The sequence below is a fragment of the Pistacia vera genome, unplaced genomic scaffold (assembly GCF_008641045.1).
Source record: "Pistacia vera cultivar Batoury unplaced genomic scaffold, PisVer_v2 Contig50, whole genome shotgun sequence".
Lineage (NCBI taxonomy): Eukaryota > Viridiplantae > Streptophyta > Magnoliopsida > Sapindales > Anacardiaceae > Pistacia > Pistacia vera.
Window position 1 is genome coordinate 1,346,140 of NW_022196335.1, and position 20,796 is coordinate 1,366,935.

Genomic DNA, 20,796 nt, shown 5'->3' on the forward strand with positions numbered 1-20,796 from the left:
CCAGTTTTTCATGGACACCCCTGAGGTTTATTGGCAATACGTAAACCCATAGATTTCAAAATATGATACTTAAACCCTTGAATTGAGGATATTTGTGAAAAGATTATATCATAAAGGTAAAATGGACAACCCAATAGAAAAAAGATACCAGCTTCTTTTTATTGCAGGATAAACAGTATTACTATGCTCACAAACCTTTCTCACTAACTCTTGCTCACAATACGACGTGTCATCTCGTAATTGATCGGTTCACAATGGATCCTACCTGCCCAACAATGAGTCTCATCTGTCTAAATGTGAGCTACGTCAACGTTTATGAGAAAAAATTGTGAAAAATGTTTGTCAACCCATCTTTATTCCAGAATAAAAGGCAAAGTAGTGTATAATTGTTGTACCCAAAATTCTTTGTCAGAATCAACCTTTCACAAATTCTTTCAAAAACAAGAATGTAAGTATTCCATTCCAGAATTGATGGGTCTCCTTGTTCTTTTACTAAATCAGAATGGTTTTCATGTAAAAACCCGAAGATTTCATAATCTTTCGTATTACAGAAGGAAGTTTTTTATAATTCATTTATATATGCAGAAATGAAGTAGCCTTAACTAATTTAAAGATATATCCCAGCTCAAATTCAACGTCCATGGCGATTAACAATAGCTATTAATTTCAACTTCACCCGACGTGCAGGGAACTGCTAATATATCTATATTTGAGCCTCATCCATCACTACCCGAGGTTCATATATATATATATATGGAAATGGTTCATCTTTGCACAGTACAGCAAAGAAAGACATTATAACTTTGAGTAGTCTTTTAGGCAACAAATAACTAAAAGCTATGGCCTCTACCTATAAGCCAGAAACGCCGTCAAGATCCGAAAAGCAGTCTCCTGCCGGTGGAAACTGTTCCGCCGTTGATGTGACTCTCCGGGTGTTATTGTTTGCAGCCTCACTGAGTGCTGTTGTTGTCATGGTTACAAGCAAGGAGACAAAACTTGTGGCCCTGGCGGTGCCACCCTTTAGTATCAGAGTTCCTTCCAAGTTTACTTACTCTCCAGCCTTCATGTAATTAATTCAAATGCATTCATCTTTTGCCTTATTTATGGATGACTAGAATGATTCTCGATTATGGAAGTTTAACGTCAATTTCCTATGTCTTTGTGCAGATATTTTGTGGTAGCATTATCGATTGCTGTTGTCTACAGTTTCATCACAACTCTTGTATCACTTTCAGTAATGGCGAAGCGGGTTTCCCCGAAACTTTACTTGCTACTTTTAGCATTCTGGGACGTGGTGATGCTGGGACTTGTAGGTTCAGCAACCGGAGCATCAACTGCGGTTGCATATATCGGATTAAAGGGAAACAAACACACAGGGTGGTCAGAGATATGCTCTGTTTACGGAAAGTACTGTCGACATATAGGAAGCGCGTCCGCGGTCGCATTAGTTGCTTCCATTCTGCTTATTCTGCTCTCTGTGCTGTCTATTTACTCCCTTTACAAAAGGGTCCGTGATTAGAGATACCAGCTATAAAATTTCTACCTCCATCATGCCATTGCTGCAGTTTATGTGTTAATTTAATTATATGTTCTGTGTATTTATGTATGGCAAGGGTTTATTGAACGGTGTTTAATTTATTTGTATGTTCTTTCATTGTATGTTATTTAAATTTATTTGTAAGTTCTCACTAAAATATGTAATTTAGTTGATGACATTTGTTATGCTGGCAGACCCTATTGTTGGGATAAGATGCTATTGAACTCTACTTGAGCATTTAAAAATAGAAATTCAGATGGCTACCATTTAGAAATTTTGTACACCGAAAGGATCAGTCTAGACAAAATAGTTTCAAACATCGTCACTTAAAAGTTGGAAGAGAGGCAAATTATTAGCAGACTTGGTAATTAGACTTCCACTCAACGACTAGATTTGCTAAAAATATATGCAAGAGAAGCCGAGTTCACATAAAGTAATTGGTATAAAAACTATGCTCCTCCTACAACCAAGATCAAATCATAAGACTCATTTCCTCGTGTACTCACCACTCAACATAGTTTATCCTATAAGCCCTCTCATTTTCGCTCCATAAACAGACACTGGTAACACAATGATGAGAACAATTTGCTCAGAGATGCGATTTCTTGCCCTAGTCCCAACAAAATGTAACGGGGACTCATAGTGGGTCTGTTAAAGCACTTCCTAGCAGAAACAGCTAAGAGACGGGAACTGTTGTATGAATTGAGATATAAAGAAAACTAGTGATGGGGGTATCGGCCTGGTATTGTTGAATCTCTACTAGCCAAAGCTTACACAGGTCAGCCAACATTAACAGATGCATGAAGCACCAAATATGCAGCTGTTGCCACTCTTTCCATGGAAGTGACAACAAATTTGGGACTCTGCAATGCCCTAAACTTTGTTGTAATTAAACTTGCCAATCTGTGATGTACGAGAGTGTAGGGGAAACAATACACAACTAAGATCATTCATTAGGAATGAGAGGATTTAAACTTACAAAGGTAAAACCATTTCAATGCAGCCATGGAGGCAATAGTACCATTAACTACAATCTCTGCAATAAATCTGCAATTTAGGTTTATATCAAGTGAATCTATCACTTAGACGGGTTGAAAAGCATAGTAATAAAAAGAGGGTCCCAATAAGAACTTACAAGTTCAATCCCTACATGACAAGGTTGCCCTCAAGTCTTGAAGCAAAACTCTGGATACTGGCTACCCAAGACTTTTACCTTTGTCCAGATGGTGCCCATATACATTGCAATTGAAGTTTTTTATGTCCACTGCCAATTTATAAACTGGAAACTGTGTATTCTAAGTCTGACCTACCAAAACTATTCAGATAAGCCTCCTGTAATTGATAATTTAATTTTTCATCTAAAATTCGATTAATTGGACTTCAATTTAAATGAGGCAGGCAATGAAGCTAATGACCAAGTGATAAAGAAACAAAGAATCTATCTGTGGCATGAACTGTTGAAAGTACAAAAACTCTTGGACTCCATTACTCCACACATATCTAGACAATGGCCATATATTGGTATTCTAAGGTTCCAAATCTTGCTTGGTGGTGTGTTCTAAAATTGAAGCAACAGGTGCTTGATCAACTTAAGACATATCAAAACACACTACATAACAATAAAGAATGCTAGTTGAATTATAGGCTACATTGGTGGAATAGAAGACAGCTCAACCTTCTTTCACAATATCAAATCCTTATTCCCTCATAAGTCCATTACCAAATGAGCATTCTGCAATTGATTGGCATCAATTTCACTACAGAGACAATCATACATAAACATGTCATTGAACATTTATCATACATTTCCCACAACATTAATTTGTGCATTGGATAAATGGAAATCTTTCAAAACATTTAATACAATCCATACAACAGCTTGAGAACTTTCTGAGAGTAGCAAACCTCATACCTTTTTGCATGCCGTGTTACAAAACTGGTGATATCAAGGGAGCACTAAATTTACAACTTTTACAAACAAGAAGATCTAGAAGATTGTTTGTTCCCCCAACTCCTGACCAGCCATCCCTTCCCTAAGAACCCTCTTAAAGAATTCCTCCAGAGTGTCCTTTCCATAACTTGGCGTTTTTTCGGCACTATACTCACCTGTCTCAGGATCCAAAACCAACATGCTCTCAGCTGCATAATACCTTCCAATTTTCCCAAACTCAGCTGCATCTTCCATAGCAGGAAAAATCTGGACAAGGAAATCAAGAACCCCAATAGCAAAATCCATGATCCCAATTGGCACTTTGAGGAACTTGGGTTCCTTCCCCAGAAGTCTAAACAATATCTCACCTTGTTCCAATGGTGTCAATGCTTTCCCTGGACCACCAATTGGCAATATTTGGTTAATCTTATCTTCACTCAGCACACAATCCGCGATAAACGAAGCCAAATCCTGCTCACTTATTGGCTTGCAAGCACATAACCTCCCATCTCCAAACATCACATAAGGCTTCCCATCTTTCACCAACTCAACCTGTCCCCCTAAGCTTTTGAAAAATGCAGTTGGCCTCACTATACTATAGGTAAACCTACTATCTTCTTCAGCCTCCTTCACCAATTCAGCCTCAAATTTCAGCTTTGCGCGCTGAAATTCAAGAAGGGGTTTTTGCACACATATTGCAGAAAGTACAACAAAATGTGAAGCCCCACGATTTCTACCAGCAACAAGACTATTCCTTGTTGCTTCATAATCAATTTTCCATGAATCTTTCACCCCACCAGAACGACTAGCAAGGCAAGACACAACCACATCTATTGAAACTCCCAAATTTTCCAAATTTTTCTGTAAAGTTCCCACATTTGTCACATCAGAAAAGCACACATTTGCTCCTTGTAACTGATTCAAGGCCTCTTCCTTATCATTTTTACCTCTAATTCCACTTCTTTCTCTAGCAATTGCTATAACATTAAAACCTCTATTAACCAACTCTTTCACTACAAACTTCCCAATATACCCAGTTGAACCCACCACCACAATGTTAATATCTTTCGGATTCTTGTTTCTAAACGAATATGAACTGGTTTCAATAGTTGTTGTTGCTGAAGCTGTAATGGGGTTGAATCTTTTACAACTAAACTTAAACGGCAGTGATAAATTTACATGAGGAAAGGAGTTTACCTTGATTTGATGATCAAGAAAGTGAGAAGAGAGGCGACTGCCGGTGAAACTTTGACACTTTGGTGAATGAAGAGTGAAGACATTGGAGAAGAAACAAAGTGAAGCCATTATTCTTGTTGTAGCAGACGAAGAAGTTTGAGCGTAGAAAAGAAGGGCTGAAATTTGGTGAAGAAAAAACACGACTGTTAAAAGAGAATGTGAGGCGGGCGTTTTGTGAGAGTTTGGCTTTCATGGCCGTTGCTTCAAGGTAGATTCTAAACGATAGGTGGATAATATCTGCTTAGAAAAACTTTGTTTTGAACCTTAAAGTTTTGGATTTTACATTTACATCCTTCTGATAATTAGTTCCCAATGGAAGCATTATTACTTTAAATTAAGAGAGAACGACCTTGTCCCACCCAAGGTTTGGCGAAATGACCTTTTCCACCTATCAAGTTTCAAAATAACACTTTCACACCCTTTGTTAGGTTCTGTTATGTTTTTCTTTAATATTTTACCGAAAAAACGAAAATACCCTTAAATATTTGACTTTATAAATTTTTTATTATTTTTTAATTAGCCAAAATGTCAAATATTAAATAGTCAAAAAAGAAAAAATAATTATCCCTTCCTAAAAAGTTAGAAATAATGTTATAAAATTGTTTAAAGTTAAATGACCTTAATATTTATTTATTTATTTATAATATCATCAATATCTCATCACTATTAATCAATAATCTATTAAATTTATAATTTTTTTCATAATATAATGTTTTTCATTTTTACTAATTAACATAGAAAATCAATATTCCTAATTAATTAAATAAACAAAAGAAAAAATGTATCTTTACACTTGAACTAATAAATAATCGAGTAAAGACTTTGACTTAAATAAATTTAATTTATAATAAATTAATTAAGAAATAAACGATTTAAGTGTATTTTAGTCTTTTCAATCAAATATTAACAGAAAATACTAACAGAACCTAACGAATTGTGGAAAAGTGTTATTTTGAAACTTAACGGGTGGGAAAAATAGTTTTCGTTCTGCCAAACCTTGGGTGGGAAAATGTTATTCTCCCTTAAATTAATTAGCTTTGAATTTTATGATAAATAAATCAAGAGCCTAAGTTGTACACTTAACAGATTAATTGGTTATGACAGAAGTTAAAAACTTCCATTTGTCTTTTACTTTGTTTATTAATTAACTTATATTTTCGGTTTTAATTTTTTTTGTACCATAAAAACACCTGACCATAACTCTAATATTGCAAGACTAATTGTCTACAGGCTAGTTCATCTTTGGCTTGCCACAGACACAGAATATTTGAAGAATACTTAGGAAAAATTTCGAATGTCATCATAAACTCAAAACTACATTATTCTTAAGATGTGTTTTCATAATGCTTTTTCAATGGCCTTATTGTCAAATTTAAAGCCTCATTCTCCAGAAAATATCAGCTAAAAGAATAATTTAGTTTGATTATTCAGTTTATTGTTGGTTTTATACTGATTCCAAGAAATGATTCGCATCACGTCATTTTTTTTGAAAGCTATGGAAGACCAGGGAGATTAAGAGTTTGAACATGAACAGGATCTAAGATCAAATTTTAGGTTGGATTTTGAGTTTAAAATGAATGAGTCAGTGTCCAATAATATAATTGAATATATATATATATATATATAGAGAGAGAGAGAGAGAGTTGCTTGAGAGGCCTACACAGGAGAGTAATTATAAGAAAAAGACATTTAACAAAGGCCACAAGATATCAACATTCGGAGTAGATAAATGCGCTTAAAGATTTAGTGCGGTAGGCGCAATTATCAAAACCACCAAAACTTAATACAACATTCAATAGTGGTTGATGTTAAAAGAAGGGAGTTTCTTTTTTATCGTTTGTATTATTTTGTGTAGTTTAAGAAGAAACAAGTAACTTCATCATCCAAGTATGAAGTATGTGAAACATCAGTCAGTTCACAACGGTACACAGTTTTAGCTCAGTAGCTTATAGCAGTAGAAAGTAGAAACACACTACTCTACACAGAAAACAAAAACAACAGCACAAAAGATCAAAATTTAATCAATAAAGCCGAGTTTGTCGTTTGGATCTTCTTGTACTTCAACTTTGTGGTAACTATGACTTCTATATTCCAGTGATCGACCCTTCACATGGGTCAAAAAATTTCAATGCTTGAGACCCTTTTGAGGTGAAGTTCCTTTCTTCTTTTTCTTTTTTCCTTTTTATCTTTATTTGTTATTCACAGCTCAAGCTCTCAAGATTGAAATTTGATCGAATAGGTGTTAGTTTTATGTCACTCAGGTTTCTGGGTATTTTTTTGTAGAAGTATGTAGAATGACTTTTGGTGTAAAGTTTGATTCTTGAGACACTTCTGTGGTTTCCTGAATCTGAATAAGTATCTGGGTTGTGGGCGATCTGATGAAAAGTGGTTTTTGAATATAATAATTTATAAATGGGGTTCTTTAAATAAAATTTAAAAACCTTCACCTTCAATTCAATACAAGTAGTGAATACTGTGTCGGTTCAATTCATTGTGTAGTTCATGGTTGGTTAAGTGTATCTGGAGTTTGATAATTGGGCTGAGTTAAAGATCATCATATGATTCATACTTTGTCATTTGTCTTTCTTGTTTTTGGTTGGTTTCTTCATGGTTTAATTATTTTCTTGGCTGTTTGATTTAAAGACTTGTTTTCCTGAGAAAAGCCCTCTGGCAAAATGCTTTTATGGTTTTTGGTCTCATTGGATTGTTTGACTAATTATTAAGCTTCTCTGAAAGATGAACTGCTTTTTCTCTGTATCTTCCAATAAGACTGAACTTTTCATTTCTTTCTGTAGATTCCCTTGTGGTCGTCTGTAATCACAGGGATGTATAAGAATCAGTTGCAAGAATTAGCTCAGAGAAGCTGTTTCAACTTGCCATCGTATTCCTGTATCCGAGAAGGACCGGACCATGCCCCTCGCTTCAAAGCTACAGTTAACTTCAATGGGGAAATATTTGAGAGTCCAACTTTCTGCAGTACTCTCAGACAAGCCGAGCATGCTGCAGCTGAGGTTGCACTTAGTGCGCTTGCAAAGAAAGGCCCCTCTAAAGCCCTGGCTGCAAGAGTATTGGTATATGCTTAACACAGTTTTTGCTTCCTTTCCCTTTTATTTAATTTCTCACCTGCCTATGTTGAGTCATTTAATGGTTTATTATGAAAATTAAAGTATTCACCTTACATTATATTAGGCTTAGAACAGTCCTTTATAATATCTAGAGATGACTTAATATTAGATGTTATAAAAGACACGGAATATGTGATCCATATATCATTGTAGCATTATCTAAAGTGGGTTTATCTGTAGTAGCTAGTAAAATCCCTTGTCATCATAAAAGTGACCTGTAATTGAATCCTGCTTAGTAGGGAAAGGATGGTTGATGAGAAGGGGAATGGCTTTCTCCCATTTGGTTGCTCTTTGGCCCATTGAACCCAAACAACCGATTATGGATTCAAATGGCTTCCTCCCGTTGTGCAACTCCTTTGCCCACTGAACCTGCAGTGGACCACAAAAAAGTTGGGGGCTGGGGTAACATGTCATGCATTCAGTGTTCTATTCATGTCTTCAACCTTTTTCTTACATGAGAAATTATACCCAACTGAAATTTAGTAAATTTATGTTGGCTCATTTTGTATTCTACATGGGGTGTAATAACTGTCATGGTTTTCCATTCATCATTGAAAACTAACCTGATGCACATTTTGAAAATCTCTTCAACACAGGATGAAACTGGAGTTTACAAGAATCTACTTCAAGAAACAGCTCACAGAGCTGGGCTGAAACTGCCGGTTTACACAACTGTTCGATCTGGACCAGGCCATTTTCCGGTTTTTTCTAGTATAGTGGAACTTGCTGGAATGAGCTTTACGGGAGAACCTGCTAAAACAAAGAAGCAAGCACAGAAAAATGCAGCATTGACTGCTTGGTCAGCCTTGAAAAAATGTATGTGTATCTTCTCTTATCAGTTTTTTGCTGAGTGCTCTGGCTTAATCATGTCCAAGTAGCGTGTAAGAATTCTACTTATGTTGTGATGGATATAGTTCACTTGCCCTAGGACAATCACAAAAGAAAAGGGGGAGATGGGACAATTAGGTGACTGTTCCATTGACCGATGACCTTTATCCACAGAATATGCAATACCTGAAACTTTTGCATACAGGATTTGCCAAGGAGCTTTAATATATGCTAAATCCTTCAGTCGGAGTTTTTTTTTTTTTTTCTTTTTATTCTGAAAGTAATAATCAATGTTATGTGTGTCTTACTGGCCCAGTCTGATATTCTCTCATGGTGCTCATGTGCAGTGTCAAGGTCAGCTTCTTCATCCTCTTCCTCTCCCTTTTCTTCTTCTCCATTTTCAGAGACTGGAACAAATGATGACCAAGAACAAGTAATTATTGCCCGTTATCTTGCTACTCTAAAACCACCAGAAACGAAAAATTCACAACAAAGAGAAAGGCGACTTGGGCGGGGTTCAGGTCCCATTTGGAGGGATGTAGTCCCATATGGTGATACTAGATCATATTCTCTGCAGCACCAAAATTGGCGGTGCTCGCAGTTTTCTCCAGAATTGTCTATGTACCATACTTATCCCCAAGAAAGACCATCGCAGCAGCAGAACCACCTGTTGGCACTTTCATCTTTACCAATTTCTCCCCCTAGACCTCACTTTTTTCCATTTATTAGATCCTTATTCCAGCCAGATCATGGACAATGTTTCCTGGAGCAGGCACAAGAACCTGTTTCCCTTGTTCCCGAAATTGGCCCTTTTCTCTATTTCTCAAACCGTGTGATGCCTGTTCCTTTTAGGAATGTTTCCCAAGTCACTATACAAGAGATAGAGGAAAACTCTCAAATAGAAGAGGAATGGGCTAAGGGCGATGGAGGTTCCAATTGTTGGAAAAACAATTTCCCTTCAAATGTACCCAGGCTTCCTCCAACTGAAGTTTCAAATTCTTTGGTTACCCTCACCAGTCATTCTGAGCATAAAATGCAGGTGCTTCAGGAGAGGGATGAAGAGAAAAGTGGTGGTTCAGCACCCACTGTTAGAAACTCAATTCAATTGCATAGCAACCAAATTGAACAGTATAATTGGATTCCCCCCGGATTCATGGATGCTAGTTATAGAACCAGTGCAATTAGCACAGACAGGAACAAGTTCCGGTTACAAAACTCAGATGGCTTTGACTATCTGCGGCCTAATGTTAGAGCTCCAAACACCCCCATGACTAGCTCTCCAGCATCAGTCAAGAATTTTGTGCCAGCTTCATTTGCAGCCCCTGTGACGATCAGAACAGCTGGTGCCATATCCACCAGTAGCCTCAGAACTGAGAGTTCAAATCCTCTTATGTGTGCTCCACCTCCAGTAAGGATTGCAGCATCTGCATGTTCATCAAGACCTTGGCCTGAAGGCATGAAGAACATGGGAAGAAGGCCTTCAGTTAATTTTATGGCACCTGCAGTTCATGTCCGGTCAGTTGTTCCAGTTTGTTCAGCTCCACCTATTAAGAAAGCTCCAGATCCCGGCATGGAGCAATCATTTCCAGGGGCCGAGAAGAGAACTAAAGAACCAAGAGGGGACACATCAGCTGCAAGTTCAGACTTTAGTAAGCTTCAAATTTGAGCAGCGGATAATCTTTTGAGTCTGTGTGCATAGTTCTAGTTGTTAAAGGCTGTTAGTGAGATAATTTAATGTTGTCTATTCCATATATATATATACATATACATATATAGTGACTCAGAATAAAGCATTATATAAATAAAAGAATATATTCTTTGAAATAACTTATCCTACTGTCTTTATTTCTGATCAACATGAAATGTTGCAATGCATCTCGAAGTGATTCACATTTTTCCGTCAATTTTGTGATTCTGATTGTTCTTCAGATTATTGCAGTTTACAAAGAATTNTAGTGAGATAATTTAATGTTGTCTATTCCATATATATATATACATATACATATATAGTGACTCAGAATAAAGCATTATATAAATAAAAGAATATATTCTTTGAAATAACTTATCCTACTGTCTTTATTTCTGATCAACATGAAATGTTGCAATGCATCTCGAAGTGATTCACATTTTTCCGTCAATTTTGTGATTCTGATTGTTCTTCAGATTATTGCAGTTTACAAAGAATTATAAAGTTTGACGAGTGAAAATAAATTCACAAGTTAGTAGATAGTTTTGTTCTGGTGGGTCATTCTCATTGGCTTGTTTTTCAATGCAAACATAGCGTATGCGTATGCGCATTGTGCATTTACCTTCAGAAATTAGAAATTTGGCCATGGAGGGAGACTGCCATGTGCTCTGCATTGTTCCATAAGAAATTGTGATCATCACAGAAACACCTCTAAATCCTTTTATTGTAGCTTAAACTTGCTTCTTAGATGGGTATTTCTCGAAAAAGAAAAGGTGATACTTCCTTTTTCATGGGTATTTATTAAAATATATAACGACGCCGTTTTCAAGAGCTAGAACATGCTGTATAACGACGCCGTTTTCATCCGTTTTATACGCGATAAGCAAATCACCACCGTCAACTACTTGGAATCATCTATCAGAAAGTCAGAGTTACAAAATCAGAGCCAGCTTCCACATTTGTAGTAGTGGCGTATCATGACAAAAAATATATAAGGTTTTTACCTTTTTAAAGTTTCATCTTCATCTGGAAAATGCATACAATTAATAACGATGGAATCGTTTCATTTTCATCCCAAACTGAAGAAGAAGAAGAAGACGAGATGAGAAACATTCACTTTAACAAAAAATCTCAGGCAACCATGAAGCAATCGCAGTGTGTTATTCAAAGTTCACTCCCTGACGATATTGCCCTCAAGATTGCTTCATTCCTTGAGGTTTATGCTTTATTCATCAAGTGTAATGATAAATGAATTTATTTATTTTTTTCATAAATTTGGTAATTTTTTAACGATTTGACTATCTTACTTTGGGGAAATTAAGGAACCAGAAGTGTGTGCTTTGGGAAGTTGTTCATGGTTTTGGAGAAACTTATGCGGGTCGGATTGCATATGGGAATCTCTTACAAGACAAAGATGGCCAATTCTGTCAATGTTCAATGAACCTTCTGTAACTGTATGGATCATTTTTTTTTCTAATATATTGAATTTTAATTTCTTATTTGTAGTTACTGGAATTTGGAATAACTTCGTTGATTTTCCTGGGGTGAATTTTCTTTTTTAAGCACACAAAGATATAAAGTTTGTGTCTTTGTTCAACTATTTTCTAAATTTTATAGAAACCTTGAATATTTTTGTCACGATTTGCATCAAACCTGAATAGATATTAATCAAATTTGTAAAGCTCTGTCGTTTAAGTACTTACAGATTTAGAGTTGTTTCTTTTGTTGAATTCATGAACGTCTGAAATGGGTTGGAAACTTTGAATAATTTTGTACGCATTTCGTATCAAACCTTAAGAGAGGTGAATGAGATTTAAGTATTTACAAAATAAAGTTTTCGGTTATATAGGGATGGAGGAAATTATATATGAAACGGCATCATGAGATGGCAAGTGGAACAAGTGATGTGGTTAAGTATGTGGAGCAATGCATGCGATCAGAGTCACTAGAGGTTGGAGATTATCTACATGCAATTGAAAACCTAAACGCTATACAGCTTGGATTCAAAGATGTGCAGATGTTTCTGTTTAAGCCGAAACTGAATGTGTTGCTTAACTTGGTCGGCTTGCACTACTGCATTTTCTGGCTTAAAATGCCGGTAACTACTCCTGCCTCTTATTTTCATCTTTATCAGGCTATGATGTTTTATATGCATTTTCGGAAATGGGAATGATTCTAGTTTGAGTAAATGTTCATGTTCTTGTTTTAATTGGTTATATTACATCATTATTGTGGTATGAGAGTCCGTCAAGTGGAAGTTGTCTTTGCATCAAATATAACTACCCATTCCATCAGTCCTTTTTGGAGGAGGGAATAAAAAATGTAAAACCATAGTCAGCAACGTCTATGGTTTATCAGAACTATTCCATATCTGGGTAGTAAACCTGTGCCAGCCGTTTCATCATCTGTAGGAATAGAGTTGGAAGTGGACATGGCTGTAAGGACTTTGAATAGTTCAGTTATCTTGATGGATTAATTGAATACCAGATGATTATAATTTTGGGTTTACCTAGGTTACCACTTTTGCTGATTTCTAAGCTGCTCCTCTTCTATATAAAGGTTATCCTCTCTTCTCTTGAAGTGTTTTATTGGCAATTTTTAAGTTTTCTAACCCTGAAGCACACTGTGGAGAGTCTTCTCTACCAAAGAAATCAGAAGAGATAGAAACAGGGAGTTTATGGCTAAATGGTATATGCTACAATTTGGCATCATTTAAGGATAAAAACAGTATTAAAAATGGTATTTGAATTAGAGTTGGTAAAGTTTCAAGTTACAGATTGTCTAGTCCTAAGCCTAGTTCAATAGTGAGCTTTATTAAGACTTTTCCCTGCTGAAGAAGTCTTTTGTCAAGTACTAGCTTTAAAGTCTGTTCACTTTAAAACTGCTTTTAGCAATAGCTAGTGTGCAAGTACTCTATGCAATTCAATTATGGCATTGTGCTGTAATATCAAGTTTAGCCAAATAGGACATTTCAGAGAGAATTACCTGTAAATAAGCATTGGCTAATCTTGTAATGGATAGCCCATTGCTTTTACATATGCAAATGTTAAGGCCATGCACATGTTAAAGGAACCTTTTTCTTATTATCTTGTTGCAATCTATTTTCTGGTTATCAAAGCTTGTGCATTATACTTCTCACAAAAGTACCCGACGTCCACCATGGTTGGGTAGCAAACATGAATTGAACACCTAAATTGCAATTTATATGTGGGGCCTCACATATCAGTGAGCTGCCTACCTGAGAATACTACGTTGGCAGGGTCTTCATAAACAACATTCATCAAAATTTGCTTGTTTGTGAGGAAAAGTTCTGATTTTGCATAATTACAAGTTAATTATTATTAGATAGCATTTAGCAACATTTTGACTTTTGCGATTATAAGATATATGATCAATGATGTTAGAACATAATAATTGGCAGCCTGAGATTGTAATGGAAGCACTTCAGAGTTGCAAGATTTCAGAGCGTCAAGTGTGCGTTAAATGGTGGAAGCTTGGCAGATGGTTCTATGGCTTCCGGATGCGAGATGAGTCTCGTTCCCGTCGGGTCTCTCTGGCAGATCTTGCAATGACAAAAGAAGCAGAGGTTCTAGGAGTGCTTCACCGTGGTGCCATTCATGAGGTTTTACGAGTTCAGATCTCTTTTGTTAATCCTTCACGCACTCCATGGTGTTGTCAAAGCTCCCAGGCTCTGGGTTAAAAACGTTATAATGATGCACATATGTACATAAGCTTCTGTTATCATTGTATAGCTTATCAGAAAACCGTATTTCAAGGATTTGTGTATTTATTTCATAAATCATAAAAAATATAGCAAATTGTAACATATTAATGATCTTTGAAATGCCATATCCGAATAAAGTTTGTTTGAAATTTGCAGTGTGGACTTATAGTTATAGCAGTTAGTTTGGCATACTTCTTAGGGCAGTCAAATTCTTTCCTGGTTTGTTCACCCATTTATTGCTTCTGAGACCCACCTTTAGGCCTCTTTTAGAGAGAGTAATCTTTAAGTTGCATGGTGAATAAGACCAATCAGAGAATGATATTAAACATGGAATTCGAAAGACAATAAGAAATAACAATGAAGAATAGTTACTTCCTATAAATAAATGAAAAGAAGTATGCCAAGTAGAGAAAAGAACCAATTATATTCAATCTTTCAATAGCAGACAAACAACTTGTTTCCTTGAAAGTAAACACATAAAAAATCTATGAAGCTATCATAGGTGTTATTACCATCTGCTGTATGCAGCTACAAGAACCATGAAAAGATACAGGGAAAAGAAACAGAGATGGCGTAAATCTTTCATCGGCAACGGTACACGGCGTAAACAGCTGGCCTTGGTTGTGGAGAGCAGACAACCATGATGGCAAGAGCTATGACAATCACAATGAGAAATCCCATGAAATCTAAACCACCATCATCAGACTCTGCGCAACACAACTTCCCCATTTCTCGTTTTCTTTGTGTCTTTACTAGGGAGGAGGAAAGAATAATATAAAGAGAACAGAAGACGGCATCTCAAAATGAAGTCAACTTGACTTGTGATTTTCTATACAGTTTTAGTTTACCTGGAACCTTCCAAGGAGTCTTTGGTTGAATATTCTCCAGCTCATGGCCCTAAATTAATCAAACCAATTACGCATGCTAATCCTGTACCGAATTGGGTCCTGTAGGATACCATAGCTCTTTGTCTTTTCCTTCTCGTACACTCTCTTTCCAAGTTCAGTATTTAATACAATTAGTAAACATGATGGCCAATTGACATTAATAATTCCAACGATGATGGTTGATGTATGATGATGATGTGATGAGGATGAGGATGAGGATGAGGATGAGTAGCCATGTTGACACTGATGATGGTGGTAATAATAAGGCAAGATTGCCCTATCTATGAGCATGATGCACAAACGTGAAATGGTGATAATGCCAACACATCAATGCCCATGTTGCTTAATTGTCATGTGAAATTTTCATCCCATGAGTAGCTTCTTCTTTACCAGATTAACTCTTGAAAAGACCAATTGGGTGACTGAGATTTTGTAATCTGCACATTTACTATTTAATATTGTCATTGTTTAGGAATCCCAATGTTGGATCTAAACAGTAAACATAGTTGACCGTCATTGATTGCTTAATTTGCACTTTACAGTTTACAGTTTATAGATCAAAGAATGTAATTCACCATCAATCCCCATGCATTAAGATTACCAGGTCAAAGGGCAGTTCAGCAGTCCATACAGTAAGGCACAGATAACTTGAGTGAAATGTTATGATCATCTACTAAGAGAATTAAATGCACAGAAGACTTCTACAATGACCACAAAGAATAGAAAATTTTATTTTATTAGAATAAGGTACTGTTCTTAACTTGGTATCACTCTTATTTACAAGTCAATTCGCCAAATGGGAAGGAAGTTAAGACAAGCAAATATCAGTCAGTTCCATGGTGAAGCATTCTCAGTACCAGCTAAACCAATTCTTTCCGATTTGATTGGATTCATTCTGAAGATTGAAGATAATTGCAACAGTTACTCGGAAAATCCAAGGAATTGAGCAAAGCTGGGGTATTTTGGCTCCCATCCTATTTCCTCTCGAGTTTTTGAGTTGTTTAATCTCTTACCTAAAGGATCGTTGGTACCTGCAAATACGAAATACACAAACTTTCTTGAGTCCAAAAACCAAACAACAAAAAGTAGCTCCTACAAGGAAAAAAGAAAGAAAAAATCAATGGAATGCTAATAATGTCGACACTAGGATGCCACCATACATCATGTTAGTAAAGCTATAATTGATACTTAACCTGTGATTTATCATCCATCTATAACACATCATTTGGGACCTTACCTGTAAAGCCCTCAAACTTTTTACTGAATTTCCCACTTTTACAAACCAAATCCATTACTTCCTGCCTGCAAAGAGATGAACAAATTTAAAGCAGTATAAATTATTCTTTCCCCTTTTTTTAAAAATGTGGATAGATTTTTCATCTTGTCATAATATTGATGCCAACCTGGATAAAGGATGGTTATCACAACCCAAGAAAATTCGGCCACGAAACTTTTTCTTCAAAATTGCAACTGATAGGGAAGCTGCATCCTGTTAACAACCACAAAAATTAGAACAAGCACTCAATTCAGTGTTCCAGCATAACAGCTGGTAACCATAACACAGTGATAAATCAAGAAATGCAAGGACAAGGTTTTCACCTCATAATGTATCAGATTCAGGATGTGATCTGGACGAACTTCAACAGTCTGCTTCTGTAACCAATAGACATGTGCACCTCTATCTGCCTTGTATAAATAGTTAAGGTTACTACACATAATACCAGTATGGATAAAGAATCCCAAAGCCTTTTCAGTAAGTAACAACAAAAGTCTCTGAACTTTCTTCAACAAATATAAATAAAGGATATGTAAAGTCCAGCCAATCTAACGACACAACCGCCAAATTCTAGCACCACTTTCTCGGCTTTTAGAAGAACATCTGTCCTAGGGCTCCTCCCAATTGGCACCACTGGACTGTCCTGTTAAGGATATTAACACTATGTAAGAAAATCACCTTTCACCAAACAAGAAAATCTCAATTGCATATGCAGCATATCGTTTGGTAAAGTCACCAAACAAGTTGGCAGATTGAATTTAGAAGACAATGATATATCTCTGAGTCAATGTGGTATGGTATGCCTCTTTCAGGTCTAAAGAAGAAGAATTTTAAAAACAAATGCAACTATCAGAAAAATGTTTCATGTTAGATGTGCACCTCATCACATGATCCATTGTCAAAGCAATCATATGGTGCAGAGCTTGATGTAAACAGGAAAGAGCCTTCACCATTCCAACTCGATGCAGCAAGCCTGATTGGTTAAGAGTTCAAACAATAAACTCAGTTAATAGAGATGAGTAGNTCCAAGGAATTGAGCAAAGCTGGGGTATTTTGGCTCCCATCCTATTTCCTCTCGAGTTTTTGAGTTGTTTAATCTCTTACCTAAAGGATCATTGGTACCTGCAAATACGAAATACACAAACTTTCTTGAGTCCAAAAACCAAACAACAAAAAGTGGCTCCTACAAGGAAAAAAGAAAGAAAAAAATCAGTGGAATGTTAATAATGTCGACACTAGGATGCCACCATACATCGTGTTAGTAAAGCTATAATTGATACTTAACCTGTGATTTATCATCCATCTATAACACATCATTTGGGAGCTTACCTGTAAAGCCCTCAAACTTTTTACTGAATTTCCCACGTATACTAACCAAATCCATTACTTCCTGCCTGCAAAGAGATGAACAAATTTAAAGCAGTATAAATGATTCTTTCCCCTTTTTTTAAAAATGTGGATAGATTTTTCATCTTGTCATAATATTGATGCCAACCTGGATAAAGGATGGTTATCACAACCCAAGAAAATTCGGCCACGAAACTTCTTCTTCAAAATTGCAACTGATAGGGAAGCTGCATCCTGTTAAAAACCACAAAAATTAGAACAAACACTCAATTCAGTGTTCCAGCATAACAGCTGGTAACCATAACACAGAGATAAATCAAGAAATGCAAGGACAAGGTTTTCACCTCATAATGTATCAGATTCAGGATGTGATCTGGACGAACTTCAACAGTCTGCTTCTGTAACCAATAAACATGTGCACCTCTATCTTCTTTGTATAAATAGTTAAGGTTACTACACATAATACCAGTATGGATAAAGAATCCCAAAGCCTTTTCAGTAAGTAACAACAAAAGTCTCTGAACTTTCTTCAACAAATATAAATAAAGGATATATAAAGTCCAGCCAATCTAACGACACAACCGCCAAATTCTAGCACCACTTTCTCGGCTTTTAGAAGAACATCTGTCCTAGGGCTCCTCCCAATTGGCACCACTGGACTGTCCTGTTAAGGATATTAACACTATGTAAGAAAATCACCTTTCACCAAACAAGAAAATCTCAATTGCATATGCAGCATATCATTTGGTAAAGTCACCAAACAAGTTGGCAGATTGAATTTAGAAGACAATGATATATCTCTGAGTCAACGTGGTATGGTATGCCTCTTTCAGGTCTAAAGAAGAAGAATTTTAAAAACAAATGCAACTATCAGAAAAATGTTTCATGTTAGATGTGCACCTCATCACATGATCCATTGTCAAAGCAATCATATGGTGCAGAGCTTGATGTAAACAAGAAAGAGCCTTCACCATTCCAACTCGATGCAGCAAGCCTGATTGGTTAAGAGTTCAAACAATAAACTCAGTTAATAGAGATGAGTAGGGGGGGCATTAAATCAATCCCTTTTAGTAACTATAGAAATCAGGAAACCAAGACTATGCTCTGCAGACTTTTTCCTTCATAGTTTAGTTTCTGTTATAACACTTTTTGAAAATATGCAATAGGCTTTTTTAACCCATTGCAGTGCTTGATGGAGTTGCCTTATTATAAAACAAACAAGTTAAAAGGAAAAATGATAAGTACTTTTGGCCTATGTTTGGTAAGGTCTCCTCCTTGGAACTAAAAATGATATGTACATTGAGCAAGAGACAGCATTTTTTCTTTTTAACCCCTCAAAATAGATAGATATTAATTCACAAGATACCATAGCCTGGTCATTTAAAATGACGGAGACACGTTTTAAACTGTAATTCCATTAGTTGTTGAGTATAATAATGTTTAAAGCCTCAAGCATCCCTCAGAATACAAAGTACATTTTGATAAGTTAAAGAGTGTTTGTTCAAGTGAAGTCACCAGGATTGCTTAATTCAACAATACTAAACAAAATTTGAAACAATATACCATGATTATATCCATTTATAAACCCATCTCAGACAAACAAACATTGCTTTCCAGAAGCTCCAAACTTGTCTTCACTGCATTTCAAAACTTGAGAAAATAAACAACTAAGCTTCCACAATTACCTGACATCACCAGGGTAGTCCGAAGTTCGGGATGGAGGAGCACAAAAAATCACATAGGGAAACTTCTGAGTCACTTCAGTCCCTTTCAAAGATGGATTAATCCCCATCTCGATCAATTCATCATGGTGATCCGCTGTCACCGTCTGCCCATAAATTTGACATCCTGGATGTTCCTACTCAACATTAAACCCCATTATCTCTCTCTTTTATCCCAAAAATCACTAATCCCGTATAGCAAACAAAGAGACCTAAACTAAACTAACCACAATTTCTAAAAATACCCAAGAAAGAAAAATTAAAATAATACAAAAACAGCTAATAAAAATTTAAACTTTAAGCTATACCTGCCTCCATTTATCAGCAACTAAACGGCCCAGAACCCCGGGACCAACAATAAGCAAATCATTCTCTCCCACCAAACCAGACGACGCACCCTTCGCTTCCTCATTCACTGCATAAACATAACTTAATTTAACTCAAACAAAACATCAAACACACTATTAACTAAAAATAAAACAACATGCATAATTACCCGCGGTTGAAGATGCTTTGACTTGGAAAGAACTCGCCATTGACGATAACACTGATGACATGGAGGGTCTGAATGGTTTGACTCTGCAAGTTTGATTCTTTAAGAATAGGGATTTTTGGGAGGTGAAGAAGTCAACAACTAAGTAATGACTGTAAAAAAGTCTGGCACAAGAAATGGTATTGGTACCCATTTAAGTGCGGTTTGAAAGAGATAATAAGATGTTGATTGGGTTTCGTTTACGCTCAGCCCGAGAGAAATTAAGGAGACACCAAATGGATTTAGGTGGGTTATGCGGATTCTTCACCAACCAATATATTTTCAACACGTGGACCGAGGAATTCGTTTAATTAGGATGATGTTGAGTGTTGACTCTTCGTTGCCCGTTATATTTCTTTTTTACCCGACGGTCACAAGAGGATTCCAGCTTCCCAACGACGACGTTTTTGTGCAATTTTATCCTGATAATTTTTTATTCCAAGTGTCTATGGTACCTAAAACTCCCTTATAACCTATCTAATTGTTATGGTTAACAACTTACAAATTTAATAGATTAGGGTAATTATATAAATATGGTAGGTCTCTCATGCAACTCAAACACAACCCCTCCCCTCCCTCCTTCCCCGATTATAGGCTTATAGCTAACCTCAATAGCTAAAAGATTTGTCATCCGATCACGAGAGAAGAGGTTATCCTAGTAATTTTATATTGATGATTATAAGTTTTGTATGATTAAGGATGTAGCACCATAATATGAGTAGTTGAGAAGCATAAATATGTGAAGATGAAGTAAGAGAGCGTGGGAGGAATGTGTGATTATTGAAACACTTATTATAATCAACTACTTTATTTAAGTGTATTATAAGTTAATTCTTTCGTATTAATTACTTGCTTCTTTCATATGTATTTGATAATGTGATCCATGCATATCTATAGACATCATAGTGTTAATATAGTTAATCTAGATAATTATCCAAATAATTTGTCAAAAAAAGTACTATGATG

At 36.1% G+C, this 20,796-nt stretch overlaps 5 protein-coding genes across 7 annotated transcripts; 3 read left to right on the forward strand and 2 right to left on the reverse strand.

The window, feature by feature from the left end:
• Positions 1–788: 788 nt before the first annotated feature.
• LOC116105480 (CASP-like protein 1D1) lies at positions 789–1,773 on the forward strand. Its single transcript, XM_031391895.1, has 2 exons — positions 789–1,066; positions 1,168–1,773. The coding sequence occupies exons 1-2, from the start codon at positions 840–842 to the stop codon at positions 1,517–1,519; spliced, it is 579 nt and encodes a 192-aa protein (XP_031247755.1). The 5' UTR covers positions 789–839; the 3' UTR covers positions 1,520–1,773.
• Positions 1,774–3,243: 1,470 nt separating this feature from the next.
• On the reverse strand, positions 3,244–4,912 carry LOC116105570 (divinyl chlorophyllide a 8-vinyl-reductase, chloroplastic). Its single transcript, XM_031391979.1, has one exon. It carries the CDS (start codon positions 4,770–4,772, stop codon positions 3,525–3,527), a length of 1,248 nt encoding a protein of 415 aa, XP_031247839.1. The 5' UTR covers positions 4,773–4,912; the 3' UTR covers positions 3,244–3,524.
• A 1,516-nt stretch (positions 4,913–6,428) lies between these two features.
• LOC116105574 (double-stranded RNA-binding protein 2-like) lies at positions 6,429–10,443 on the forward strand. The gene is made up of 4 exons (XM_031391983.1): positions 6,429–6,851; positions 7,499–7,774; positions 8,425–8,644; positions 9,004–10,443. The coding sequence occupies exons 2-4, from the start codon at positions 7,529–7,531 to the stop codon at positions 10,320–10,322; spliced, it is 1,785 nt and encodes a 594-aa protein (XP_031247843.1). The 5' UTR covers positions 6,429–6,851; positions 7,499–7,528; the 3' UTR covers positions 10,323–10,443.
• Positions 10,444–11,289: 846 nt separating this feature from the next.
• Positions 11,290–14,276, forward strand: LOC116105563. The gene is made up of 4 exons (XM_031391962.1): positions 11,290–11,559; positions 11,666–11,797; positions 12,193–12,441; positions 13,765–14,276. Exons 1-4 carry the CDS (start codon positions 11,377–11,379, stop codon positions 14,041–14,043), a joined length of 843 nt encoding a protein of 280 aa, XP_031247822.1. The 5' UTR covers positions 11,290–11,376; the 3' UTR covers positions 14,044–14,276.
• Positions 14,277–15,661: 1,385 nt separating this feature from the next.
• On the reverse strand, positions 15,662–20,051 carry LOC116105586. Of its 3 annotated transcripts, none has more exons than XM_031391999.1 (9): positions 19,795–20,050; positions 19,607–19,713; positions 19,263–19,425; positions 17,110–17,203; positions 16,763–16,873; positions 16,554–16,643; positions 16,358–16,443; positions 16,192–16,256; positions 15,662–15,985 (listed from the first exon to the last, which is right to left on the reverse strand). In XM_031391999.1, exons 2-9 carry the CDS (start codon positions 19,614–19,616, stop codon positions 15,876–15,878), a joined length of 729 nt encoding a protein of 242 aa, XP_031247859.1. In that variant the 5' UTR covers positions 19,617–19,713; positions 19,795–20,050; the 3' UTR covers positions 15,662–15,875. The 3 variants fall into 3 exon arrangements, with proteins under 3 accessions (XP_031247859.1, XP_031247857.1, XP_031247858.1); XM_031391997.1 differs by having other exon boundaries at positions 19,263–19,435; positions 19,795–20,049; XM_031391998.1 differs by lacking the exons at positions 15,662–15,985; positions 16,192–16,256; positions 16,358–16,443; ... (1 more) ...; positions 16,763–16,873; positions 17,110–17,203 and adding exons at positions 17,692–17,811; positions 17,922–18,013; positions 18,133–18,241; positions 18,478–18,571 and having other exon boundaries at positions 19,263–19,435; positions 19,795–20,051.
• Positions 20,052–20,796: the final 745 nt, after the last annotated feature.